This window comes from Vigna umbellata, chromosome 2 (assembly GCF_029865625.1).
Source record: "Vigna umbellata cultivar VRB3 chromosome 2, Vumbellata_1.0, whole genome shotgun sequence".
Lineage (NCBI taxonomy): Eukaryota > Viridiplantae > Streptophyta > Magnoliopsida > Fabales > Fabaceae > Vigna > Vigna umbellata.
The window spans coordinates 49686655-49714579 of record NC_142166.1 but is presented as its reverse complement, the minus strand read 5'-3'; the positions used below and the strand labels follow the sequence as shown (position 1 = coordinate 49714579).

The following is a 27925-nucleotide window of genomic DNA, read 5'->3' as shown; positions in this document are numbered from 1 at the left end:
AAGTCAAGTATACTTTATTAAATTAGTGTTTGTTAAATTCGTCATTTATTAAATATTCTTTATCTTATCTCGATACATATATATAACAGATCTATATAATTTGGTCGAAATCTAAATTAGTTAAAAATAGTTTTATGTTATGATTAATGGTAATTATCTTAAAAGTGACATTATAATGATTTGCGATTAAATTAGGTTGCTTACACTAGGAAGACAATGGCGTGTCCGCGGAGGGTTTGTAGAAAGTGTTATGATAGAAAATATGAGTTTTGGTTTGTGATATAATAATTTGTGAGTGAGGATGGCGAGGATGAAGAAGCGTGAAGGAAGATGCATGGATTGATGGATCGAACGGTGTGAAACAACCCACGAATCAGAAAGCGGGCCCCACATTCCCCACCAACGACCTCTTCCTCCCGCCGCGACACACTCTTCCACCCATCGCAAAATTCAACCACTTCTCTTCTCCAGTTTACGCGTTACACTGCACCCTCCGTTCACAGTTTTAATCATTATTCTCCTCCGAAAACAAACCCAATATCCTTTAGTTCAAGCTTACAGAGAATTTTGCGATCCCCCTAAAATCCATCCTCGTTGATTAATTATGATCGTAATTCAATCATGTAATCCAATCCGTGTGTAGTGTTGTTTTGTTATTTCTGAGATTTGAGTGTTGCGAAAGAGAGATTGGATTTATGATAAGGGGTGGATTAATCGAGGAGGATGCAAACGGTGGGGAGAATACTGAGTCAGGGCGTGTATACGGTTTCGGGGCCATTTCATCCGTTCGGAGGCGCCGTCGATATTGTGGTGGTGGAACAGAAAGATGGCAGTTTCAAGTCGTCGCCCTGGTACGTTCGATTCGGCAAATTCCAGGGGGTTTTGAAGTCGAGGGAAAAGGTGGTGGATATCTCTGTCAACGGGGTGCTTGCTGGTTTCCAAATGCATCTCGATAATAAGGGGGAAGCTTACTTTCTCAGGGAAGTCGTTGCACAAGAAGAAGACAATTTGATGTTTCCGCCTTCTTCTGGCAATGATAAAGACGAACACTCTCGCAGGTCCAAGAGTTGCGATTATGATGGAGAGGGTGCGGTAAAGAGTAATTCTCGCCGTTCAAGAATACTTGGCTTTGTTTTTGGGAGAAGGTCTTTGAAGCAGAGAGATGGTAATGGTGAAGCGATTGGGAACAGGGTGGGTTCGTTGGAGCGTGCAGAGATTGCAGCTAACTTGTTAGACCTCAAGTGGTCCACTAATCTCTCCGGGGAACAAGGGCAAAAGGTTCTTGCTAACTCGTCTGGGGATGGTAATGTGGTCGTGGACGATGCTGAGTTGAAAGAGGAAGCTTGTTTTGGTCGTGAGTGTGACTTGAATGGGAAGGAAGTAGTGTATGATATTGCAGAGTCTGACGTGCAGGTTGCGTGCGTGAAGGTGAAGCTTGTGGAAAAGGAGTTGAATGGAGAAGAAGTTTCTGGGGTGAGCGCTGTTGATGCATGTGATAATAGTAATGATATTTCAAAAAACGATGTTTCGGCTGATGGGGTTTGCCGTGAAACACCAGAGACCTCCAAGTTGGGCGTGTCGTGCTCTAGTGAACAAGCTGAAGAGGTGATGTACCTTGATGGCGCAGCAGAATGTGAAGAAGTCCGCGTCCATGTCCATGATGAAGTCTTGCATCGTGCCACTGTACTGCTATCTGAGGTAATCTGGTAAATTCAAAGACAAGTAGTCTTCACCTATCGTTTTGCCAGCGGAATTAGACAGAAATAAATAGTACCTTAGCATTTGAGTTCTCCTATCAAAACTAGCAATTGAAAATATAACACTGGTCACCGAGAGGCTGATTTTAGTTACTGTAGATGAGATGGCTGGCTGCATTGAAGATTAGAAGGAATGACTGGGATAAAATTAAAACCGTGGCCCATTTTGATTGGAGAACATTAACATTAGTATTTATGATACTATATTTAAGTTTTGTCCAATAATAAATGATACTAAATCTTTTATGGAATTTTTACATGTCAACTCGAATAACTGAAGAGTCATTCTCAATCCTCAAAATACTTCTACTAATCCCCCTACTCACCATACATAGAAAGTATTGAAATTTTTTTGTTATTGTATTAAATGCATTTACTTTTTCATTTAATACTTTCTTTCTTACAAAGAACTAGAACGTTTTTGTTGAAGCATATACCACTGTAGCATAGCATAATTAAATCGAGCAAACATTTAATCTGTTTTCTTTGACACTCACACTAAAGTTGTCCTTTAGGGTACAGAAGCTGTGGAAGTTATTGAGAAGGCCGATCTTGGGATGCCAGTACTGGGGATCTCTGAGTTCCATTCTGGGGTTCAGCAAATAGATTGTTTGGATTCTGGTGATATTATATATAATGAGGTGGATATTGAAGAGCAATCAATATCTACAACACCTCAAACTGTCAAAATTAGCCTAGGACATTTTTCAGGTGAGAAAGTTGAGCCCAATTATGTTATCAAACCTTCCAGCTACAGCATTCTGGATTACCAAGCCATAAGCGAGAATATGAAGGACAAGGACTTCTCCAGCACATTATCGACTCCTCTGGACCCTGTTGATAATTGTTTACCTAGAAAAGCATCAAGGACATCACCATCACTAAGTTCAGAGGATGAAAGATTCCTTTTCAGTGACCTTGATGAAAGTGAAATCAATGATCGACCCGAGAGAACACCCTTCCCTGAACATTTAGATAAAGAAGATCATGTTTCTTATGAGAATGACACTGGAAAGTTAACAGCAATATCCTGTCCCATAGTCATTCCTAGAAATGAAGCTGCTGGAGAGAAAGTTGGGCATCATTCGGGATCCTTGCCAAACTTTTCTTCTAGAATTGACATTATGAATCAACATGATGTCCGTTACCCTTTAAGTCAATCACTGCAATCAAGATCAAAATCCTTGCCATGTGCATTTCCTCCAAAAGATGATTTAGAATGTCTAAAACCTGATGAAGACAAAGGAAACAACCTAACACACGAGGAGTCAGGTAACAAGGATTATCATCATTCTGGGGAAATCAAAGATACAACTCCGAAGCTTCCCCTTGGTAAGAGACCTTGTATAAGTTGACTCTCAACTAAATGGAAAACAATCCATGTCTTGAGGTTATATTTCATCCTCTTCTGATAGTGTACTGAAAATACTGTTTTTATGGAATAATAATTGTTAAACATTTTATAGCAACAAGTTACAATTTGGGTAAAGATTCAGATGCGACTCTGTATTTTGAGAAATAGTTTTAGTTTGAGTAGACTTGTATTAATAACAGCAACATGGAGGGCTTTGTAATTATTGTAGCTTTGAAAATAAACATTAAGGTGTGTAGCCTGTAGGTAGTACTATACTGATTCATCATTTATGCAAACAACAGTCTCTATAAACACTTTTTGTATGAAGAGATGGAATCTGACTGTATTTCTAAAGCATTCAATGCTGAATACCTGGTTGGTAAATAAGTTTACTTCTCTGTAACCTGCGGTATGATAGGTTTGTATTAAGATTGGTTATCATTATTTTTCATGGGATCTAGGCATGGTGTATTTTGAATGTTTATATGTATTTGAACTGAAAGGCATGATACCAGCTGACCAAGTTGAGAAAAATCATACAGGAGATGATCCATCAACACAGAACCCTTCCCCTGCTGGAAACTGGAGACTTTGGCCTTTCTCCTTGAGGAGAGCAGAATCTAAAGATTCTATATTGCCGCCGTCTCTAAGTGATTCCAAAAACACTACTGATGGTAATTCTCTAGAGAATACGACTAGCACAGTTATGAACAAAGATAAACCCGAACCCAAAGCAGGATCTAAAGATTCTATATTGCCGCCTTCTTTAAGTGATGCCAAAAACACTACTGATGGTAATTCCCTAGAGAGTACGATTAGCACCGTTATGAACAAAGATAAAACCAAACCCAATTTAAAAAAAATAAAGGTTAGGGAAACAACTCCAACTTCTGAACAGGTAGCCTCCTTGAATCTGACGGATGGGATGAATACTGTAACCTTCACTTTCTCTACAGCCGTGCTGGGGAATCAACAGGTCAATAATCACGGTTTTCTATAATTTCATTTCAAGAAAATGACGCTTACTTTACGTTTAAAATATATCGTTTACTGTTAATTTCTTATATTTCAAGTCTAACCGGCAGGTCGATGCTCGAATATATCTGTGGAAATGGAACACTCGCATAGTGATCTCTGATGTGGATGGTACAATTACAAGGTGAGAGTATACATATTTGCCATTCACTCGGGGTAGTCAGATGATCGAGCCAGAAAACCTAGGCTGGCCAGTTGCCATTGAAACTGCCCCGATTGGATCTAAATTTTTTCAGTAGATAAAGATCCTTGTTTGGTCCGTCTAGTCATGATTATTTATTCTAAAGTTGGAAGGTATAATTAGTTTCACAACTATAGTTACACCTTCAAAGTTTACGGATTAGAATTAGTTTCACAAGTTGAGATGATAAGTATGGGTTAGTATATTTTAGAAAATTAGTTGTTATTGGAATGCCAAGTACATTATGAGTAGAACATAAGGAAGTAAAACAAGATGGACAACAGAAAACAAATAGAAAATGTTTGAAATGCTAGGACTTTCAGTATCCTGATATGCTTTTCACATCTTCTGCTTCTCGTCTATTTTTGAAATATCTAACCCTGTAGTTTGTCAATTGTAATTTCTGTCTTGTTTCATGTCATTCAGGTCGGATGTTCTTGGTCAGTTCATGCCTTTGGTTGGTATTGACTGGTCACAGACAGGTGTTGCACATTTATACTCCGCTATTAAGGTTTGTTTATCTTGGCCATGTGGTTATTTAGATGTTTTGAGACTGATACAATGTCATATATTGTGGTTATATCCTCTAAATATAGTGATTATACATAATTACGTATGGGCAGTTTTTGGGTAGGGATTAGGTATGCTCAAAACAAACAATTGGTTGTTTTATCTGTTAAATCCACGAAATTGCTTACTTTTATTTTAAAAGTTTTATTAATTCTGATATGATTAATTTTCTGAGGAGTTTAATAATGGGAACTGTAAATTGCCTTGCCCATAATAACTCTTTTGATCTCTTTTCACCTTGTTTTGAGTCTTTCATGGTCTTTTCCTTGTCAATTTCACATACACAGGAGAATGGTTACCAACTTCTTTTTCTTAGTGCTCGTTCAATTTCTCAGGCCTATCTTACACGACAGTTCCTAGTTAATCTTAAACAGGTCATGTATAAATATAGTAATCATTTTCCAATCCATTTGGACAACAAAATTTGGAAGGAGAGAAACTCATTTACATTTTCGTATTTATTTTATAAATTGCAGGATGGAAAAGTTTTACCCGATGGTCCTGTTGTTATTTCTCCTGATGGACTTTTTCCTTCTCTATATCGGGAAGGTAAACGTCTCTTTCGTCTCTGCTGCTTCTTATTGTTCCCATTCTTCCAAGTGGTACAACTTTTTTGTATGAATGTCGATTGTCTTTGACGATACTTGAACTTTGATTTCACGGGCTTAGTATTAAGAAACAGGGTAATTAAACTTGTTGAAAAAGTCGTTCTTGAACAATCTAACACTTTACTGGGTCTTCTGTAAATTTCCCATCTAAACGTACTGATTAAACCTAGAGTAGAGAATCTAGTGCAAATAAATAAAAAATTCTTGTTTAATGTCTTCTTGAAGTTGTAAGTTGAAATTCAAGTAATTTAGCTAGCGAACTAGCGGATTCGGCAAAGCTGGAAATGGAAATCTGGAGGCTGGACTCTCTTGTGCGCTGTTTTGTCCTTAAATAATAGATGGCCTTTGAATGATAGGGTTATTGTATAGTATTGAACTAGGAACCTCTTCGAATAGTATAAATGGGATAAAATGACAACATTCCACTTAGATTCCCTTAGATAATACGAAGACACAAGCACTCTGCATGCCATAAATGAAGAAGTTTTGGATTTTTCTATGGCTTGAGTCTGATTTTTTTTTATTCCAGATCGTGTAAGAAACTACCATGTAGAGGTGTGACCGATATATTTAGGACTATTATGATTTTCGATGTTTTCTTATAACTTATTGGCCAATTAATTTGATGAATGAATTAGTATAAGGATTCATCAAAGTTCAAGGCTGCAGCATGTGAAATGTCCGGGCCTCATCAATATAATTCTGGTCTAAGACAATCATTTTCCTTTCTTTTTTTTCTCTCTTTTCCAGTTATTAGGAGGGTTCCCCACGAATTCAAAATTGCATGCTTAGAGGTTAGTTTCGTACAACCACAAATTAAATTAACATACTCTAATATATTTCAACCTCGTCATTCACAATGTTATTAAAAGTCAATTTGAATTTTTATGTCATCAGGTCATCAAGGATCTTTTTCCTTCTGATTGCAATCCTTTCTATGCTGGTTTTGGTAATAGGGATACGGATGAAATCAGCTACCTTAAGGTTGGAATTCCCTTGGGAAAAATCTTCATAATTAATCCCAGGGTAAATAATTCATCTATTTTTTAAAATTTTAAATATTTGTTTGAAGTTTCTAAAATGTTCTTAGATTGTCAAACTATTCTTATTTTTAATTTCACAGGGAGAGGTTGTTGTAAACCGTCGCGTTGACTCAAAATCATATGCTTCTCTGCATGCTCTCGTGAATGGGATATTCCCCCCTACGAACTCCAATGAACAGGTTTAATCTTGAAGAAGCTTTATCTTTTTATTTTCTTGTTCATGATGTCAGCCTTGGGGATTGGTACTGTGGTCTTCGGAACGTTTAAAATTCAATGCAAATCATGTTTAGTGTTGTGTGAGAGAGATGGGATGGACCTTTTTATATTTTCCTACTGTGTGATTTAAATCTTTGTTACATTATTTTGCTTGAATGTAAATTTCGTTCTATTAAAGGTTTCTTTGAAAAGCTGCATGTTGTAAATTGCTTTTTGCCAATCAATCTTTTTTCTGAACCTTCTTTGCAGGAGGACTTTAACTCTTGGAATTTTTGGAAACTACCACCTCCTGCTATAGATATTTGAAAGTTCCCCATGGATTTTTTTGGCTCAATTATGATGGTCTGATCCGGACGGGCGCAGGCTGTGCCGCTCCAAGAATTATACAGGTAAATTTATCAGCTCCAAGTAACTACTCTGACTAGGATTAGGTTTTAATAATTAGATACTTTATATATATATTTTGCATAGTTTTAACACAAATGTTTGCTTTGATCAGAAACTTCAAAGGAATATCTTTATATTTGTGCTGGTATAATACGTTCAATATTTCCCCTGGAACTGAAGTATTGAAGATATTAATTTGACTGATTTTATTGTATGCATGTATGTTTTCACCATTCCATGTGTTCAATCGAGCATGCTACTTCATTGTTTAGTTCTTTTGCTAATACAGGTTATATATATGTGTATCTGAGCCCAACAAAAACCACCATATTCTGTTGTTGACATGTACTCTGAATTGATTGATTGGAACTCATAATTTGGTGGATGGAACTCTTATGAAAGAGCGGAATGGAGCTTCTTCCCTGTTTGTTGCTGCGAGATCAAATCCATTTTTGTCATTGGTTAGTTATGAAATTAACCCATGACCACTTAAGTCATGGAATCCCACAACTGATATCACTTATTGATTATAGATAGATTAGTGCATAGTTAAGTCCTTTTCATTTGATTGCATAACTTGCATATGTATGTAACTGTAATTGAGTTATGCTTCTTCAGTTTTATTATTCTAACAACATATAGAAAAAGTTTATGCTTGTTTCATTCGTCGTTGTTTTTCCTTTCCCAAAGGGATAATATATTGGCACACTAACACTAGATACACTTATTTGACGCCTCTCATTTCTCTGGGTGTAAATTTAGCATTTCTGTCGTATTTCTTTTTTCTCTAAAAGGTGTAGATTTAGCATTGGATGGTCACCAAACATTATTCCTTACTTTTATGTTTCAGTCTTCTGCTCGTGTAAGTTTTCCGAATTTAGTGCAATTTCCTTTATAAAATTTTTTAATATGTTGAGACAGACACTTATATATCACACAGTCTATTACTCTTTGCATTTCACTCTTCTTTTCATCTGTCATTTATCATATCTATACTTTTTTCTTTCTTTCTTCATCGTTCTATCTCAAGGTGCTTAACGTGTTTATTCATCTGTATCCTGAAATTAAATGAACTCACAGGGACAAGAAATTAGATATCAGATGCTTTTTTGTATTTATGTTACCAGAAGATTAAAGATGGACTGAAAAGTCTATTAAAAGAAATAATTTTAAATCCTGCTTATTACATAAATAATACTGAATACTTTTAAGTTTTTACAAGTTATTTAATAATATATTTATTTCTAAACATGATCATTAGTTAGTTTTATTGAACTAAATTGTAAAGTTGATGGCTTCCTATGAGAGGAAGTTTTAAAAAATCTAGTGTTTGAAAATAATTTAGCAAACAATTAATGAGAATGATTTGAATTGACATGGATGACTAAAGATTTGGGTTTATAAAATTAAAGAAAAATAGATAGACGGGAGTCGTGCAGTGCAGGCAAATAATTAAAAAGCAATGAACAAAATAAATAGACCAAAACTAACGTATAATTCCCGTTTTAGTTTTCTAAAGTGATGATTCACTTTTTTCCAAAATAAATTATTTTTTTCGATAAACAACAAAAGTTTATTGATTAATTACTGTATTCATTAATGTTATTATTAAAAAAACAAATATAAAATACATTAAAAAATAAAAATAAAAATGTATTATTACAAAAATTTAAATAATAATAAAAAATTTGGGAAATATATTAATGAAGAATAATAAATATAATTAACATGAATGAATAAGTAAAATTGAAAAAAAATGATATGTATGTAATTAAACAATTAAGAAAAAACATAAATAAATCATTTAAATGAAAGTATATATATACAATTCAAAATTATGAAAGTAAATAAAAGGTTTAAACCCTCCGTTGGTCCTCAAGTTTGTATGAAAATCTCAGTTGGGTCCTCAAGTTTTTTTCTGTCTCAATTGGGTCATATTTTTTGTAAAAATGAACACATTTTATCCTAACCGTTAAATTGTAACAAACGGCGTTAGTTGGTGCTGACGTGTTGCATAGTTACGTGAAATTTTTATTACGTGGAATTTTTATTTAATTTGAGAAATTATGACATGGCAACTCTATCCTCTTCCCCTCCGAGCCAACTCCCTCCCCCTTCGTCTCCGAACTCGTCTTCCGATTCGAGCCCCTCATAATTGCTCTCGAGTGCAGAGACCTCTCCGCCGCTCACTCCCTCGTTTCCCTCGCCATCTCCTGCGGCTTTAGAGAGAGTGGCATTACCAATGCCAAGAAGCGCGTCATCATCGCCATTCGCTGCTCCATTCGCATGGAGGTGCCGTTGGGGGATACGCGCACTGTCATGGTCACGCCCGAGTATGTTCGTTATCTCGTTCGGGTCGCAAATGACAAGATGGAAGCTAATAGGAAGAGAACTCAGAGATTTTTCGAAGTTTTGCTGTCCACTGATTCCTTGATTGCTGATAGCGGGGACCGTTTGTTGCCGACGAATGAAGCTTGCAGCCATCTTGAAAAAGTCTGAATCTTTGAATGGTTGGCAGGGTCTGTGAGTTCTCCTGGTTCTGGTCTATCAATTAGCCATTTTGATATTGTCGGTGAACCAGCCGAGAAGCTTTTCCTTTGGGGCCACTCAGCTTGTGTATTGAATAAGGTTGGTGACAAGAAACTTATCATTTTTGGTGGCTTTGGAGGCTTGGGAAGACATGCCAGGAGAAATGGTTTGTTGCTGCTTGATCCATATTCTGGCAATCTTGAAATTGTTAGCACTGTTGATTGTGCTTCTCCCACTCCACGATTGGGCCATACAGCTTCTGTTGTTGAAAATTGCATGTTTGTGATTGGAGGTCGGACTGGTCCTGACAAAATTCTTAGTGATGTATGGATCCTAGATACAACGATGAATTCTTGGAAGTTACTGTAATTTAGTGAAAATTTATTTCCACCCAGGTAATGCTTAACAGCATTCTTGTGTTACAACTTTCAGCCCCTTTCCTGCTTAAAAGAAAGCCCACTGATAAAGCAACTTTTCAGTAATGAAAAAAAAATTGTACACTTGTTTTTAAGATGACTTTATGTATTGGATGAGTTCTGGTATCAGTATTTTAATTCATATGCATAAACGGAACAAGTTGTCCCCTGTTACTATTTCCAACTACATGACAATCTGCAGAAGAAGTTTTTTCGTTCAAACTACATTGAATCTGCATACGTCTAATTTATTCTTGCATTTATTAATTGTCTCTGTGACTGTCGCTGTCTCCGTTCTTGAGCCTCGTTCTTGAGCCTCGTTCTAATCCGGGGATTGGTAGTGTTCCCAAAGCCATGAAAGGTGAACAGGTTGCAGTTGGGTGGCGCCGATGGAAGGAAGCAGAGGGGAGGGAGGAGAAGATCTGATTTTAGTCAAAACATCACCACGTGGCCTTTCAATTTTAATGCACAATGCCACGTCAGTAAATGAAAAAATCCAGCTCACAAAAATTTAACGCCGTCTCACACTACTTAACGGTTATGGCAAAATGTGCTCACTTTTACAAAAAATATGACCCAGTTGAGACAGAAAAAAACTTGAGGACCCAACTGAGATTTTCATACAAACTTGAGGACCAAGGGAGGGTTTAAACCTAAATAAAAAGTTAAACTAATACACAATGTATATATTAAAGGTTTTTTTATTCCCTTCTAATATCAATAGTCCAGTTATAGTTATTACATATGGTTTTATTACTTGTTCTTTGAACGGAAACTTCCATTTTATTCTGTTTTCTAAATATGTGTGTACGAAATATTTATTAGCTTTGTTAATAATTATTTTTTTGTAAAAAAAAAATGTAACTAACCATTTTAAGATGTTAAAATTAAATAGTTGTACATATCGTATTTCTCTTCATTCTTTGTGAAAGAATGAGAAATTAAGAATGATGTTCTAAGAAATTAGAAGGAAGGATCTATATGATCTAAATTCTAAAATAGAATTGTCCTTCTTTTGTTATATATTCTCTATGAACACAACCTTTGTATGTGAATGTTGATATTATTATATATATTTATAAGGAATATGGTTGCTGTACATTGCTTTTTAAGTCTTTCTTTTTCTCTTTTATTAACTGGCATATTTATAGGCATAAAGGGTGATCTGTTAATTTATTCGCAAGTTGGGTATATATAAACATAATAGTATTCATGTTAATCCTACATGTATGTAGATGTACTATGATCCTCTCAAAAAGCTACCTGGTGTGAAACGAAGAGCATTCCAAATATTATATAACATGGGACAATGATACTTTAACAATATTTTAACACTATTTACGTGTCATTTTGTGATTGATCCATTTTGATATTTATGATTATTATTATTGATGTTTATGATTATTATTATCCTATATAACATTTCAGATAATACTTCATGCTATATACCTAACATCTACATCACATCACATGTATACGAGAAAAATAGACATTTTCTTGGTTCTTTTGGAAAATATTTTCTTAGAAATCTATAAAACATATTTACTATATTTTATTTTTTAAATTAATTTTACAGGTTAAATTAAATTTAAAATATAAATTTAAATTAAATTTAAAATATAAGTATGACAATAATTTAAAATTTGTCTTATTGAGACTTTTATATATATATATATATATATATATATATATATATATATATATATATATATATATATATATATATAAATTCAAAGTCTTTTTCTTAACGCATTTCATGTGCAATGTTCTTGCAATTAATAAATGATAATACTCTCTAAATCATCTCAATTAATAAATCATAATACTCTCTAAATTATCTAAGTAAAATTTATTTTCTCAAACACTTATTTTTTTTTCTTTCTATCTATTATCTTTTATTTTATTTGTACTTTGATATTTTTTTAGTTATATCAGTAGTTAAAATTGACCTTACATTACAATTTAAAGTATGTTTTATACACTTAAATACATTCATTTATATTGATATAGTTTGTATTCAAATTTATTTATTATAAATTTTAAGTACGTAATAATTATTATAATTCAAACTAATAATAATACGTCCCTTTAAATTAAAACATTGGTCTTTCTTTTAGGATCAGAAATCCCTTGCTAAAAGTTAGTTATTCCTCTTAATATTGAAATTAAGCTTCTTTCATTGGTCATTTGCATTATCTATGTTTTACTTTATTCCTTAATTTATGTATTTATTATATTTGTTTGTCCCTGCAAATGGTACATACTCTAATATAATGGTTCGTATTTTTAGTGAATTTCCAATATATTTTTTTGCAGGGTAACAATACTGGAAACATCTTGTTATATTATATCTGTTATATTATATCTGTTATATTGTCTTGAGGTATTAAAAGATTACGTGTATAATATTATATCGAGTAATAATATGTTAATACAATTTTCTTTTTTGATGCAATATATATTAATTTTTAATTAAATTTAAAATATGTTAAAATAATAATAAATAAATAATAAATTACTAAAAAGATAATACGTACACTGTATATTGTGTTAAAATATTGTAAAAAAAAAAATCTGTGTCAAGACTTTTTTTTATTGTATATGTGGCTTCATTTACACATAAGTTAAAAAATGTTAGCCATTTTTATTTTCAGCAAAATGGAAAATCATTTGCTTTTATCACCTTCTCATTTCCTTAATATTATTTTGCCTCGCCTGATAAAAATATAAAAACAAGAAAAAAGCTATATTAAAAGGGAAAATAATCACATTCACATACAGCATGTGATAAGAAGAGAAATGGAAGAAAACAAGGTAAAAACTAGCGTGTGATCGTAACATTGAAATGCTTGTCTGCAAACTGAGCAAGGTTTCTGAACTCCTTTTCATCGATGAAACCGTCGTGGTTGGTGTCTGCGGATCTGAAGACCTGGCCACTACTCCACGACGCAAAGAGCCCTCCGGCGAGGCGCACGGCACGACGGAGTTCGGCTTTGCTGATTCTTCCATCTCCGTTTGTGTCAAATGCCGTCGTCAACCACCGTCTAAACTGCTCCACCGTCATCACGCGCTTTCCATCACTGGACACATTACGCTCAATGAACGCCATAATATCTGAATGTTATGTCCACTTGCTTTATAGTGTTATAGTGCCTCGCATTTGCTTTGGTATTGTGTTAACGTACACGGTGTTTATATTATATACGAATACATAAGGAATAATCCAATATATTAATTTCTAAAGCATCGTTGTGTGCAGATAATCATGATGATTCTGGTTGGATTAATTCTATTAAATAATTCTTTTATCTTTGTTTAATTATAATGACGTGTTTATTCTCTCTTATTGCAACTTGGGATTCATAATACAAAGTATTAGCACAAAGTTATCCATATGCTCATCTTTTCTCTAGATGAAGAGGATTTGAAATATTTTAAAAAGGGCATTTTGTGGGCTTTAAAGCTTTGTTACATTAAAGGCGAAAGAACGTGTTATTTATGCAAACGCTAAAATAATAATACTGGTATAAAAATACGTATACAATAGTTGAAGATTACACTTTGTTCCCAATAGATTATAGACACTATGAATGACTTGGAGTTTAAAAGCTGTCCATATACCATGCACGCCAATCAACCATCAACATTTTGTATTAACCATATATATCACACCTTAAACGTTTTTATTGTTTGTTAAAACTTCGGTTAAAATAGGGTGTTAAAAAGAGTTGGTCTGCATAATCCGTGGTCCATGTATAAACACGAAGAAAAATAACGGCAAAACTGTAATCCCTTTGGTTAATCAGATTTTGGGCGAAAGTAAAACATTATTTAGTGATGGGGTTAACGGATTAATGACTAGTTAAGGTAGTCAACATAAGAAATAAATGAAATATTTAATCCAATTTAATAAATTCTACTTGTAATTTTAGTAGTTAGGAAGTTGAGAATATGGAAGCCAAAACAAGATGAACAAGGAATAGAAATTAAGTTTAAGAGTCATAAATTAAGCATAGGCCCGTGTTGGGTTGGAATCATCATTTGTTATTTATTTATTTAGTTCATTTAATATAAATACATATGTTCATGGTCTAAAGTTATATCTTTCAAATTAGCATTTTTTATTTTATTTTAACACATTGTATAAGGGGTTCAAATTCATGAATTAATCTAATTTATTACGGATTCAAACAATTAAATTTAAAAAATTTATTTTTGATATAGATTAATTTTAAGTTTGATTCACTGCAAATTTGATTTATTTTGGATTAAATCGGTAATGAATCGAGTTGATTTATCAACTCATCCAATTTTCTAAAATTATATATTATATTAAAAAAACTTATTTTCTTAATTATCATCCTTGAGTCCAATTACTTCATTTATCCATTTTTGTTATTTTTATCATTTAAAATTAATTTTATTTAGATTCAATTAAAAAGATTTTTCTTAAATAAAAAAATTATAATTAAATAAATCAATAAACTAATTTATTTAATCTATCAAGGTCAAATCAGATTCAATTTTTCAAATTTATTAATAAATAAGTCAAATTAAATTCAGTGAATAAGTTACCGAGTAACAGTATATTAAGCCAAACGAAGCCGAACTCGGTGAGCCGTTTTTACAGCGTGAGGGCCGAAATAATTAATGGGTTTGTTAAGATAAGAAAGAAATGGGATATTTATGTTTATGTAGTTAAGGCGAAGGGATTGTGTGAAGGGAAGGCTAAGATGGAGTCCCGCGGACACTCAAACCCGCTTCTGTCGTTTTCCAGCTTCGTCCATCAACACTGCGTCCGTCTCGGGGCCGACCTAACCACTCGTTTGGATGACACAAGGCGAGCCCTAGCTCAAGCTCATCACAATTTTCTCTCCACCAAACATGCCCTTGCCGCCACTCCCACATTGGGCTCCAATCACGTCGCCAAGTCCCTCATCGGCACCTCTGTTTACACCGTCAGCAATTCCAACAATGAGTTCGTTCTTATCTCCGACGCCGACGGTGACAAGTCCATTGGATTGCTCTGCTTTCGCCAAGAGGACGCCCAAGCCTTCCTCGCTCAGGTTTCTTCCTTCCACTTTCCTTTATTTTCATCCTCTTAATTGCATTCTCCTAATTCGTTACTCCCTGTTTTAGGTTCGATCAAGTAGCAGAGAACTTCGAAACAAGGCTAGGGTTGTTCCAATTACTCTCGACCAGGTCTTTTGCAATTTCTCAACTGTCTCGTCCTAATGCTGCTTTTATGAAATGAGAAATAAATGTTAATTCCGATTTCTCAAATATATATATCGGCAAACTTTATGTTCATTCTTACTTCATTAGCAGCATATGTATTTTGCCAATGTGAAGCCTCTATCCATCTACTGACGTTAATTGACCTATCCATGCTTGACATTCAATAAAGATGTGGATGGACTTCTATCATATTGAAAGCCACGTGGTAGTTAAGTACTTAATTATGACAGGGAACAATTCTTTTTGAAAAAGTTGAATTTCCATTTACCTTTGAATCTCTATACAAGTGAGACAATCCATGTCACTTATTAGGAGCTTTGCAACATGAATTTTATTGTACACCTTTGTCTTTCCTATCAACAAGGGGAGGCTATGCTATTGACTGCAACTGGATCATTTTTTTGTAACGCATGAACCGTAGTGTTAATCTTGTACCTTTCATGGATGACTTTTCTTGCACAACAGGTATACATGTTGAAGGTGGAAGGCATTGCATTCCGATTCTTACCTGATCCAGTTCAAATAAAAAATGCTTTGGAGGTTAGCATCTACAATTTTTGCATGACCATTTCAGTTCACTGGCAATGACAATAATGGGCGAAAAGAAAAAAAGCTTTGATCATGTTAGCTGAAGTGTGGGAATTAGTTCTTTGGCATTAATTTAAACTAAATTGTACATAAACACGTAAAATATGTTAGTGAACCATATAGGGTTCCTAGATTGTGCTAAATGTAACTTCCATTTCATGTTTATCAGCTCAAACCAGCCAACAAGGGAGGCTTTGATGGAGTTCCTGTTTTTCAGGTGTATTCTCTTTTCTTTTTTCTGAACTTTGGATGGTTTGTTGGGACTTAAAAAATGGTTTTAGTTTGTCTTTTCATCTATGCATTATTTATCAGTATAGCACGACAACTATTACTATTTGGTTCAGTATACTTCAGCTCACTTTTTCTCACTGCAATATTTGTCAATTAATTAACTGCAACTGTTGTACAGAATACATATAAATATTAGAGGCTGACAACTTTAAGCCATTTCACTCACTATTTTAGTAATTCCTTGCTTCGGTGCAAAATTGGCGCTGTTGTTGACTAATAATTATATGTGCTTGCTTACAGTCTGAACTTTTGGTTGTGAAGAAGAAGAACAAGCGTTACTGCCCTGTGTATTTCTCTAAGGTTGTCTGATTCGTTGATCTTATCATTATTTCACAGTCTTTATCTAGAATCATTAGTCATTTGCGTTTTGTTTCATAAAATATAAGTAGTATATAGTATTTTATCATTTTTCTGGTTATATTGACAGGAGGATATTGAGCAGGAACTGTCCAAAGTTTCCAGGGCATCTAGAGCACCTGGTGCTTCTCAGCAAATAGTGGTATAGTATTCTCCATCCTTACTCTTGTTACTTGGAAGCATCTTTCAAAGTATTCTGTTTAAATTATTATACTTTTGCCGCTGCAATGTATCAGTCAAAGCTGCTCGCGAACTTGATAATCTTTTTACCACAATAGCAGTAGCATATTTAATTTAATTTAACCCTAATTTCGTGTTGCTAGTGCTTTGTGCTAGACTTACCTTGATTCTTGAATAAATATTAACTTATAACTTCCTGTATGATCAACTTGAAAACTTGCTGAATATTTGGTTGAATCATAGGTGTCTTGTGTACTATATTTTCCTGATAACCATGACATCATTGTCTTTTGAGGAAATGATTAAGGCAAGAGATGCTTGTGTTATTTAAATTTGGCTTTGAATCAAAATGGGCTAGGAAACAATTGTGCTGATGGACTAATTAGTTTTAGCCCTTTAAATGGTTTACATTTTGCCAATGCTCTTTTTCCATCTTCATTGTGAACAAAGCATCTTCCAATGGATGGTTTCAATGTAAAAATAGAATCATAGGGCTTGTTTGATTGAAGACAATTTTTTTTTTCATTAACAATTACAATAATGATGTGTTTTTAACCGTCATTAACAATTACAATAATGGTGTGTTTTTAACTATATTCCTTGCTTGGAAAAGTTGTGTAGGAAATGATGAGAACTTAGGGGCTTGGAATGAAGATTTGTTTTCACCATTTTTTTATAAATCTTTGAAAGCAGGACACGGCCAAAAAAAAAAAATAACATTTTTGTAATTCTTACTGGAAATAAGAAATGAAGACAGAATTTTTCCAAACCAAACAAAGCATGTTCATGTGTAAACCCTTGTAATCTGTCTTCCATCAAAAATGGGTTAAAGGGAAAGGAAGAAACTTGTGTTTTAGTAAATAAACTGGATTTAGATTTTTGTGTGTGGAAACCACATTGTTCCTGTCGGCTAATATAAATTCTGATATTCTGTTAAATTTCTTGTGTTGTTCAAATAATACAATAACTTGCATGCTAGAGTGAATTTGTTTTTTTAATCAATCATTCGTAATTTATTTGAAGTTTGTGTTTCTCTCTGTTTTTTTTTTTATATATATAAATTAACAGGTTGGTAGCTTGGAAGATGTACTGAAAAAAATGGAGGTAGTTACCTCTGCTTACAAGTTCTTTAGCTTATAAGCTTCGCAGTGGTCTGAATTCTGATAAGTTCTGTCTCTCTCTCTCTCGATGCAGATGAGTGAAAGGAGTTCAGGATGGGAGGATTTGATTTTTATTCCCCCAGGAAAAAGTCACTCTCAACACATACAAGAAATTACTAAATGATTTCCAGGTTGCAAACTTGAGCTAACCATAATTTCATGTGTTTTCCTTGAGAAATTGGATGTTATTGTTGTCGCAATTTGATCAGCTGGTGAGATGCCAGGACGTCTGCCTTCAAGTTGTGTTATTCTTCTTGTCTTCTCAATAGAAATTCCTTCTGATATGAACGCTGCATTAACATTCTCAGTGGATGTAATGTAAGGAAAATGTGAATGTGAGAGGACATAAAGGCTAACGTACATTTAAGTTATGAGGTCATTTTACTGTAGTTGAGCATGCTGTGCGAGAGGTGTTCTTACTCATACGTGTACAGATAATTTATTTGTTTCGGAAATAGCTGTGTAATCCTTTTTATTGAATTCTACAATTTTTTGGAAGAAATTGGTTTTCGTTTGCATTTGATATCCGATCTGTTTTTGGACAAGAGAAGAGATCTAGAATTATTTTTTTGGTGGAAACTAAGGAGGACTAACAAGATTCATCACATCTCAAGCACGATTCATAGTGGGATTGGTTCACCACCTGAAGCAAGTGTGGTTGACCCGCTGCCGCGCTTCATTTCATTGAATGATTGAAATAGGGAGCATGACATTGGTCTCACATATATGGCCCCACTTTTATTTGATCTGATAATTCTTGGATGTGGGGACATAAATCTGATAGTTTAACAGCTACTGGGATTTAGCCCTTCTAAACTTCCCCCGGAATCATTTTTGGTGATATATGATGTGCGGACGCACAACCTGCAGACAGTTTTTTATATCAATTTTGAACAAGCTAAAAGAGATTTTTCATTAGATATATTATAAACTATAAGGAATTGGTGGAGACTCGCAATTGAGAAACAAAGAATAGCAATCTCTCTTTGCATGTAAGAGAGTGACGTATCAACCGAATAGTTGGCGAGCCTTGTCCTTGCACTTTGACACTTGAGCATTTTCCAATGTTAATGGACTTGGGGATTTTACTTCTCTGCCCCTGTGATTCTTAACTGATTTTAGCTACTGATACCCAATGGTATAAGGGTAATTTCATATCTTTGTGCCTAGAATTTTAGTTGACCATTGGCCTGTGATATAAGTAAAGCCGTTTTGTTCGGATTCATTTGTCTCATTCGAAAGGAAATATCAAAGCAAGGAAATCACCCTCGGGAGTTACGTAAATGATTTGAGATTTACTCTTATTTTCTAACTGCTACTGCAACTACTACCGATCCTTACTCCTTATTCTCTTCACTATCTTTAACTACTACATAATTCACACCTAAATTGATCAGTGGGGAGTTCATTTAAATACGTAGTATAGTCCTCTCAATTCGAGCATCGCTGATAACACTACCCACGGGATGCAAGGTTTGAGTGTTCGAAAGATGCTGAAGATAATGCCATCTAAAGCTTTGATCACCATAACCAATTTTGTTTTCCTCACTGTCTTTCTGCTTGTTTATGCCACCATTCTTCCCCATCCATCTTCTGACTATTTGGAGAATGCGGGCTCCCTTGTGAGGTGCTCCTTGGGCGAATGTCATCACAAGAAGGTGAGCCTATACTTCAGTGGCATATCATTTTTTTCTTCCTTTTGTGTGTACAAGCTTAATTCAAACTTCAGCTGATGTGCATGTGAAGCACGCATTCTATCTGCCATTATTTATCCGATCTTCAAAACCTGTAGGCAGAAAAAAGCCTGAAAATGAAAGCGGTATTGGAAGAACCTCAAGAAAACCAACACAGGGAAAAGAATGTAGTACCAAGCTTTTTTGGCGAGATGGGGAAAGGAACGAGGATAGGAATGGTGAACATGGAAGAAGGCCTTGTGAGAGAATGGAGCACGCATGGGGAAACCACGACGGTTCATTTCCAGAGGGTATCACAGTCTCTGAACTGGACAGACTTGTTTCCTGAATGGATAGACGAGGAAGAAGAGAATGATGTGCCGTCGTGTCCGGAGATACCTATGCCAGAGTTTGCAGAATATGGATGCATGGACATCATCGTTGCCAAGCTGCCATGCAGGTATCCCGAAAAAGGGTGGAACAGGGACGTTTTTAGGTTGCAAGTTCATCTTATAGTTGCGAATTTAGCCACAAAGAATGGGAAGAAGGATTGGAGAGGGAAGACTAGAGTGGTTTTTTGGAGCAAGTGTAGACCAATGATGGAACTGTTTCCATGCGAGAACTTGGTTAAGCGGGAAGGTGAATGGTGGTACTATGAAGCTGACATGAATAAGTTACAAGACAAAGTTTCATTGCCCGTCGGTTCGTGTAAGTTGGCGATGCCTCTCTGGGAACAAGGTGAAAAAATTGCTTTCAAATACTTTTACACTCACTGCATATTATAGATACGCACCATTTATACCAAAATTATTTCCCAAATTTAATTTTCAAAATATTACTAAGATGAACAAGTAGTATTTACAAAGGCGATTCTAAAAGACATTTTATTGTAATGAATAACTTTAAGTTTTTTTTTTTATTAATTTAGTGAAAAAGTCATGTAAAATTTTATTCTTTTTTATATTTGTTTTTTGAAAACAGCTCTTTACATTCTAGTATTTTCAGCACTTTCTTCTAAACACTAATTAGAAGAAGCGTAGTGTGGCAAGAATATGATAAAAATATGGCTGATCTTACAATAGCTGCAACAAGTGATGGCCATATATTTCTTCTTCTTCCTTCTCAAGTTTATCGTCTACAAAATGCATTTATTTTCTTCATCTCAAAAGCCTCAGTCATCTGGTTAAGAAACCCACTAGGTTAGGTTTCATAAAAATGAACAAAGAAACAATAAATGCACACGCTAAATGACTAAAATTTTAAAATGCCCTAGCAATGAATGAGCTAATAGTTAAATGTTTGTGTTGGTCATCACAACATTTATCCAAAAGTATTAGTACAAGCATGTTTATTTGAATTTTGGTTAAACCACCCATACCAACCATGCAACCACTTCACTTTTCCTGCGATGTGAAGGTAACCAACTATAGGATTATGATGCCTCCACCCATACCTGTTACTGTTTGCTTCATTCAGACGATGAAACAAAGTGGATAAAGATGTAATGAGGTGGGATATATTTGGTAAAACATGGGCTGGGAATTTTTTTCAATTAAATAGTAAAATTTATTGTAATATTTTTCATCAATTTCTACTACTTTTAGCTTGTCCATCTCTTTTTTCTTTCAAATTTGGAACTTCAATTTTCACTTATTTTTAGCTAATTATCTTTTTCTTCCACCAACCTTTTTTTTTTCTTTTTACCATAGTAGCATTCGTTTGCCATTGTTCGTAGCGTAAACAAATTCCGTATCCGCCAAAGAGGATGAATTTCACATCCATGCAATATTTTATAACATCTCTATATCTATGGTATTGTTTTTTCCTTTTATGTTACATTGTTTTGTTTAAACATATATAAAAGATAACTGCCAAACTCTTCATTCAGAAATATCGGTATAAAGGTCATTAGAAATGAACATAATTCTTTAATACTGTTAAATCTTTTTATTTCTCTTGTTCTGGCTAGAAACTACGGATACTCTTAAGTTAGAGCATTAAAAAAAGTCTGTCCCTCTTATTTCCTTTGCCTGTTTTTATATTTTTAATCATTTGACCTTTTAATTTTCGATCTTTTTAAACAGATTAAAACCTTTTAAAATATTTATTTTCTCTTTAAATCCTTTACCATAATAACGTTTATAGATTCCTTCGGTACTTGATCGTTTCAATTATCAATAACCAGACATAGAACCATTATTACTTTCGGACAAATCACCATAATAATATTTTAATGTAATAAAAATATATACACTTAAACAACTACCTCTCTCTTGTAATACTAATAATTTACATGCATTAATAAAATCTAATTAAAAATTCAAGAATAGTTTTCGAAAACTAAAGCGTAAGTAGTCAGAGATAAAAATACATAAACCTGGACAAGTACGTCTTTCTTATAATATTAATAATAAAAATATAATACAAAACTAATAATATGAATTTTCTTTGGAAAAAAAATATAATTGAACTGGGTTACATTTTTTAAAAGTGAGAAATTAAATAATAGAAAAGAATCTAATTGAAGTTATGAATTTGCAGGAAGGAAGGAGTTGTTGAAGAGTGAGAAAAACGGTGAAAGCAGAGGGAAAATGAAGCGCGAAGCCTATGCGACAGTGTTGCATTCCTCAGAAGCATACGTTTGCGGCGCAATAACACTAGCACAAACCCTCCACCAAACAGGGACCAAACGCCACCTAATCCTCCTCGCGGATAAGTCAATCTCCGTTCCCAAACGCAGGTCCCTATCGGAAGCGGGTTGGAAGATCCGAATGATTACCCGGATCCGAAACCCAAGGGCAGAGAAGGGAAGCTACAATGAATACAACTACAGCAAGCTCCGACTGTGGCAGCTTACCGACTACGACAAAATAATCTTCATCGATTCCGACATCATCGTTCTCCGGAACCTGGACATCCTCTTCCGCTTCCCGCAGATATCCGCCGCGGGGAACGACCAATCGATATTCAACTCCGGGATAATGGTGATCGAACCTTCGAACTGCACGTTCGGCGAGCTGATGCGGCTTCGCGATGTCATCGTTTCGTACAACGGAGGGGACCAGGGGTTTCTGAACGAGGTGTTGGTGTGGTGGCACAGGCTGCCGCGGAGGGTGAACCTTCTAAAGAATTTCTGGGCGAACACGAGTGCAGAGGCAAGGGAGAAGAATGCGCTGTTCGGGGCGGAGCCGGCAGAGGTGTATGCGATTCACTACCTGGGGTGGAAGCCCTGGCACTGCTTCAGGGACTACGACTGCAATTGGGACACCCTGGAGCAGAGGGTGTACGCCAGCGACGTGGCGCACCGGAGATGGTGGAAGGTTCACGACGCCATGGAGGAGGGTTGGCAAAGATTATGTGGGTTGACGAAACGGCGTCGCACTGAGCTGAAGTGGGAGAGGAGGAAGGCTCGGAGCATGGGCTTTTCTGATGGACATTGGAAAATCAATATCACTGATCCCAGACGATTTACCCCTCTTCTCATCCATTAGGTTAGTGAAAATAGTTCTTAATTAAAGTATAAGTTAAACTAATGAAAATAATTTATTTAGAAATAGTAATAGTTCTTAGTCTTAATCTGAATCACTATAAAAGAAAAACTTTCACTTAATAAACGAATAAACATTAAGCTTTTTTTTTTTATTGTATCTTTTCCTCGCAAATATTTATTGTTATTGTACTACTAAAATGTAATCTGATTTTTGACTGTTAATAATTTTTTTAATAATTTTTTCACAATAAATTATGTGTTATTATTCTATTAATTTGTATATTTAAAAAAAGACCAATCTTAAATTATCATAAAGCGTAAGTCGTTTAAAAAAAATTATTAAAAAAATATTTTTCTTTTTGACATTTGAATTCTTATAATTTCCACAACCTGAACTTCCATGTGCCACCTATGAAAAAATGTAGCTGATTGAACATGGATAAGCTTCCCAAGGGTCACCTAATAGGATGGATGACAAGACGAATAGGTCCGGCCCAAACCCGCATTTAACTGCAAAATGTAAGTTGGGTTGGTTGGTTTTGACCTCCGAGCTTATCCGTGTAATTCTTTCTTCCCTCTTTTTAATCGATATTAATATATTAATAAAGATTTTTTAACAATATTTTTATAAAACACATGTGTCGTTTTTTTATTAAGTTTAAAATATATTAGTAAAATAATAAATAAATAATAAATTAATAAAAAAATGATGAGTCAAAATGTTATAAAAAAAATTATATCAAAATACTTTTTTTCTTTTTTAACACGTTATGAAATAGAAACCTGAGTAACAAGACATTCATATGCGAAAAATGATAAAATCATCTTAAAAAGTAAGGATACAAAACACTATTTTTATTCTAACGTGAAAAGGATATATCACAAGGAAAAGTACAGATGAAGGTAGAAGGAAAAAAAAAATATTTGTCCACAATGTGACTATCTACAACAATTTTATAGAGATTCGTAATTTGGATTTTTCTTTTAAGTTTTTTTTTTTAATTATTTCTATGCTATGTTTTCAAAATACATTGATTTTAATGTTTTGAAGTATATAAAAATCTGTTTTAAAATATCAAAATCAATTTATTTTAAATGCATTAAAAAAATCATCAGAGAAATTGGACTAGATTTGTACTAAGCGTCTTATTTTGATCCCTTTAGATAATTTTATCACTCAACACTCAAGAGAGGTTATATATCAATGGGTTTTATTCCAATCATTTCAAATGGTTTTGCCACTTAATATTAGAAATTATGATTTGATAAAAAATATCGTGACTCGTTTAATTTTCTTTTCGTTGTGTATGTTAAAAAAATAAATACAATTACATCTATAATCCAAATTTTCTCAATAGCCTCTCTTATAATCTACTAAACTTTTTCTATTAAAATCTAATTACATGATGAATGTGAACGTGGACTACCAAACAAATTCTGTTCAAGTTATTTTTTTTTAAATAACTAAATCAACATAATAAACAATGTAAATAGGTAGATAAAAACAACAAATGGTAAAACTCTAAGTTATACTTAAATTAGTTATGAGAAATGTTTCGCAGATTTTTGATCGAGCTTAAGAATGACCAAGCGTTATTGTAAACTACTCGAGTTAAGTGACATACGTTAGCAGAAGAGTTGTAAAATGGTCAGACTAGACAAGATGTGTTGAAAATTGGACAGATTCATAATTGGTGTTAAGCGAATGACGGTTGTAGATTGGCTGTTTTGGTCCTCCCTCCTTCTCTGGGTCTCTCGCTCATTCACAATTGTTCAGAGGATACTTGTAGAAAATACTTTGATGTCAAAGTTAGTAAATGATCACTCGATTGACAAGTGATGCATATTATGTGCTTGATCTCTAAAGTCATACCTAAAACCTCTTTATATTTTGATGGTCTAATGATGATCTAATCATACATTAATCTGTAATAAAAGGTTAATTAAGTCATTACTCTTATTAATCTAACTATGGTGCGATTACTCAGTCATGCTATGAATGGATGACTATGGAGAGGTCGTCCATGTGGAGCTCGACCATAGATGAATGACTTGGTTCTCAACTTGAATGAACAACCTTGTGGTTTGGTTAATATTCAACTTAGATGGGTAATCTTATGACTCGACTGGTACTCAACTTGAATGCACAACCAAGTATACTTAATCTCAAGGGAGATCAAACATGCATTATAAAAAAAATATCAATTATAAGCATAAAAAGTCTTAGCACAAATAAATAAAAAAAAACACAAATGGTAACTACTTTAATTAAGAGAATCTTCACACGTAAACACTACTAAACATGAAAAAAATTTATCACATATTATATATACTTATAAAATATATGGTTTTTTTGTTTGATACAATAATCTTAAAATATGCCTTATTTTAGTACTTTCTTTCTTAATTATGTATAATAGTGGAATTAGTATGTTAAATAGACGAATTAAATTAATCTTTTTCTTATGTTAATCGATGTCATGTTATATCTATTCAAATTGATTCTATCGCGCATTTTTTAAACAAATATCATAATGTCAATTTCTTTTTACCAAAATAGTATAATACATTTTATTTACTCAAATAGTATATACATTTTTCTTGTGCTTCGAAATTTGGTTTTTGAAGAATTGAATTCTGAACATGATTTTGCATTAGTATGTTTTTTAAGAAACACCAAAAATGTGTTCAAAATTTAAGTTTCAAAGTAAAAGGGTGCTATCTGTGTGAAAAATTCTTCTATCACACATAAAATAAGATTAAATCGACTCAAACTTAATATTATTATAATACATAACATTGAGAAGATATTTACCACTCAAGTTAATCTATTTAAAGTGAACAATAAAATAGTATCAATAACTTATATTACTGTTTTGTTTAGATTAAATGAAGATTAAAAAAGAGAGAAAGAAAATAAAAATTAAAGATATTTGAATTGAATATAAAAGAAACTGAAAAGTAAAAGATAACTAGCTCAGTGATGGAATACAATGAATTTTGTTTATATTTGACATATGTAATTTGTAAAGTAACTTTTTAAAAGTAAAATAATTTTTAAAATATAAAATAAAGTTAAAAAAATTAAATTCAAACAAAAAGGTTATTACAAACGTTTAATAAAAATACATTTATTTCAAATTAAAAAGTACATTAAAATTAAGTAATTTACAAAAATATTAAAATTTAAATTAGTAAATTTGATTTTATTGTTATTTTATATTTTAAGAAGAATCTATTATATAAAAAAATAATCAACTAAAATAAAATATAATTAATTACATTTTCAACGTAATTAATTATACAAATAAATACAATAAAATATGTATTATAAAATTAATGTGGTAAATACGATTGTTTATAACTTTTTGTTCACCCTGGAAACAAAAAGCTTAAAAAAGAGAGAAGCATGGCACCCAATTTTTCTTTTATCTTTTTCATTAGAAAGAAGAAAAGATTGATTATATATGCACCGACTTGTGTAATGATTCCTCGATTGACGGAAACGGACACTTTGAAAATGTTATGGGTTTATAGATACATCATTTTCGAAGATTTAAAATAATATAAGACTTGTGTTATTGAAATATGAAGTATCGTACAAGTTTTGCCTGTATTTAATGGGTCACTTGACTTAACGGGTTAACGGGTCGGATTAGTTTGAATGTTCTACTTTAAAATATTGTTTTAATTTCTCCTTTTTTACTAATTTCCTGTTTATTATTAAGCAACAAAGTAGTTTATATTTTAGTTTCTTTTAAGATGCAGAAAATTGATAATATATATTTAGTCAAGTTGATTTAAAATCGAAAATAATTTATAATAAAAATTATAGAAAAAATTTAATTGAAAAATTATCAAAGCTAAACACAACTTCTCCTTCTGAATATGATAATAGATTTCGTTATCCAATAACTCGTTTTCACGAAAATGAAATCCCTAATTTGAAAGCATGACATTTATATTTAAAAGACTATGAAAAATTGTAAATAATTCCAAAAGTGATAAAAAAAAAAATTAATTATGCCTTGCTTTTTTTTTTTGTATTTAGTTGAAAAGTCATCACATACTTCTTTAACCCCACCCAACAATGATTCTCTAGCAAAAGCCAAAGTTTACGCACATATTAAACACAACTTTAGTGTCAAACCAACCTTCCACGTGGCACCATTGGGTTGGTAACGAATAAAACCAAAAGAATAAAATAAACCATGGCCCCCAAACTTTAATTTACACCCTAGTCTTTTCATGATTTAATTTTCCATAGTATTTTATTTCCGAATATCAATTTTCAATTCAGTTAAAAACTTAAAATAAATTCATTTAACTAGTTATAAAGTAATGATTTTCTTAATCATAAATTTAGAATTATAATGATACTTTTCCTCGTTTCACACCTTGTTGCAGACATAATTATTGGGTGGGTAATTCGTTTTAAATTTTAATAGAGTCAATGATAAGCGATACTAACATATAGTTAAATTAACAAATTATAAATTCAAGATGAGCATGTGCTAATAATAAAATAAGCCCTCACAACGTTATCATGCGATTTCCGAATGTGGACCCCACTCTACAACATCCAACGGACGGAAACTTGTTGGACTTTTTTGGGCCCAATTAACGAGGTCCACTTATTGGTGGATCGCGTTACATGCAAAGCAATGTGAATCATGGCATTAAACTCGATTACTAAAGAAAGGGTAAAGAAAACTCATTAATTAATATTTATTATTGATAATGTGTGCATTACTGTCGGTATCATGAATGTAATGTAACGGATCTCTTCCATTTACACGGTTTGCCATGCTGGAATCTACATCATTTACTATCCGCGGTCACTTTTGTATTA

At 33.3% G+C, this 27925-nt stretch overlaps 4 protein-coding genes across 6 annotated transcripts; 3 read left to right on the top strand and 1 right to left on the bottom strand.

Annotated features, from left to right (window-relative positions):
- The first annotated feature begins 125 nt into the window (after positions 1-125).
- On the top strand, positions 126-7892 carry LOC124846290 (phosphatidate phosphatase PAH2-like). Of its 3 annotated transcripts, XM_047323519.2 has the most exons (12): positions 133-1698; positions 2273-3089; positions 3654-4087; positions 4197-4270; positions 4754-4838; positions 5185-5271; positions 5374-5446; positions 6256-6299; positions 6403-6531; positions 6629-6727; positions 7014-7153; positions 7441-7892. In XM_047323519.2, exons 1-11 carry the CDS (start codon positions 724-726, stop codon positions 7068-7070), a joined length of 2874 nt encoding a protein of 957 aa, XP_047179475.2. In that variant the 5' UTR covers positions 133-723; the 3' UTR covers positions 7071-7153; positions 7441-7892. The 3 variants fall into 3 exon arrangements, with proteins under 3 accessions (XP_047179476.2, XP_047179477.2, XP_047179475.2); XM_047323520.2 differs by lacking the exons at positions 6256-6299; positions 7441-7892 and having other exon boundaries at positions 126-1698; positions 6462-6531; positions 7014-7056; XM_047323521.2 differs by lacking the exons at positions 7014-7153; positions 7441-7892 and having other exon boundaries at positions 126-1698; positions 6462-6531.
- A 4795-nt stretch (positions 7893-12687) lies between these two features.
- On the bottom strand, positions 12688-13244 carry LOC148204202 (polcalcin Cyn d 7-like). The gene has a single exon (XM_088105945.1). It carries the CDS (start codon positions 13203-13205, stop codon positions 12918-12920), a length of 288 nt encoding a protein of 95 aa, XP_087962071.1. The 5' UTR covers positions 13206-13244; the 3' UTR covers positions 12688-12917.
- A 1544-nt stretch (positions 13245-14788) lies between these two features.
- TIC22-IV (Tic22-like family protein) lies at positions 14789-18433 on the top strand. The gene is made up of 8 exons (XM_047323523.2): positions 14789-15162; positions 15236-15298; positions 15800-15874; positions 16092-16139; positions 16454-16513; positions 16641-16712; positions 17819-17854; positions 17945-18433. The coding sequence occupies exons 1-8, from the start codon at positions 14830-14832 to the stop codon at positions 18032-18034; spliced, it is 777 nt and encodes a 258-aa protein (XP_047179479.1). The 5' UTR covers positions 14789-14829; the 3' UTR covers positions 18035-18433.
- Positions 18434-18561: 128 nt separating this feature from the next.
- LOC124846292 (UDP-glucuronate:xylan alpha-glucuronosyltransferase 2-like) lies at positions 18562-23223 on the top strand. The gene is made up of 3 exons (XM_047323522.2): positions 18562-19568; positions 19703-20321; positions 22125-23223. Exons 1-3 carry the CDS (start codon positions 19377-19379, stop codon positions 23072-23074), a joined length of 1761 nt encoding a protein of 586 aa, XP_047179478.2. The 5' UTR covers positions 18562-19376; the 3' UTR covers positions 23075-23223.
- Positions 23224-27925: the final 4702 nt, after the last annotated feature.

Coding starts and splice junctions, on each gene's coding strand:
- LOC124846290 (XM_047323519.2), top strand. CDS start 724: ATGCAAACGGTGGGGAGAATACTGAGTCAGGGCGTGTATACGGTTTCG. Junction 4,839..5,184: donor ATTTATACTCCGCTATTAAG/GTTTGTTTATCT, acceptor TCACATACACAG/GAGAATGGTTACCAACTTCT. Junction 6,532..6,628: donor TCTTCATAATTAATCCCAGG/GTAAATAATTCA, acceptor TTAATTTCACAG/GGAGAGGTTGTTGTAAACCG.
- LOC148204202 (XM_088105945.1), bottom strand. CDS start 13,205: ATGGCGTTCATTGAGCGTAATGTGTCCAGTGATGGAAAGCGCGTGATG.
- TIC22-IV (XM_047323523.2), top strand. CDS start 14,830: ATGGAGTCCCGCGGACACTCAAACCCGCTTCTGTCGTTTTCCAGCTTC. Junction 15,163..15,235: donor CCCAAGCCTTCCTCGCTCAG/GTTTCTTCCTTC, acceptor TCCCTGTTTTAG/GTTCGATCAAGTAGCAGAGA. Junction 16,713..17,818: donor GTGCTTCTCAGCAAATAGTG/GTATAGTATTCT, acceptor ATAAATTAACAG/GTTGGTAGCTTGGAAGATGT.
- LOC124846292 (XM_047323522.2), top strand. CDS start 19,377: ATGCAAGGTTTGAGTGTTCGAAAGATGCTGAAGATAATGCCATCTAAA. Junction 19,569..19,702: donor GCGAATGTCATCACAAGAAG/GTGAGCCTATAC, acceptor CAAAACCTGTAG/GCAGAAAAAAGCCTGAAAAT. Junction 20,322..22,124: donor GATGCCTCTCTGGGAACAAG/GTGAAAAAATTG, acceptor ATGAATTTGCAG/GAAGGAAGGAGTTGTTGAAG.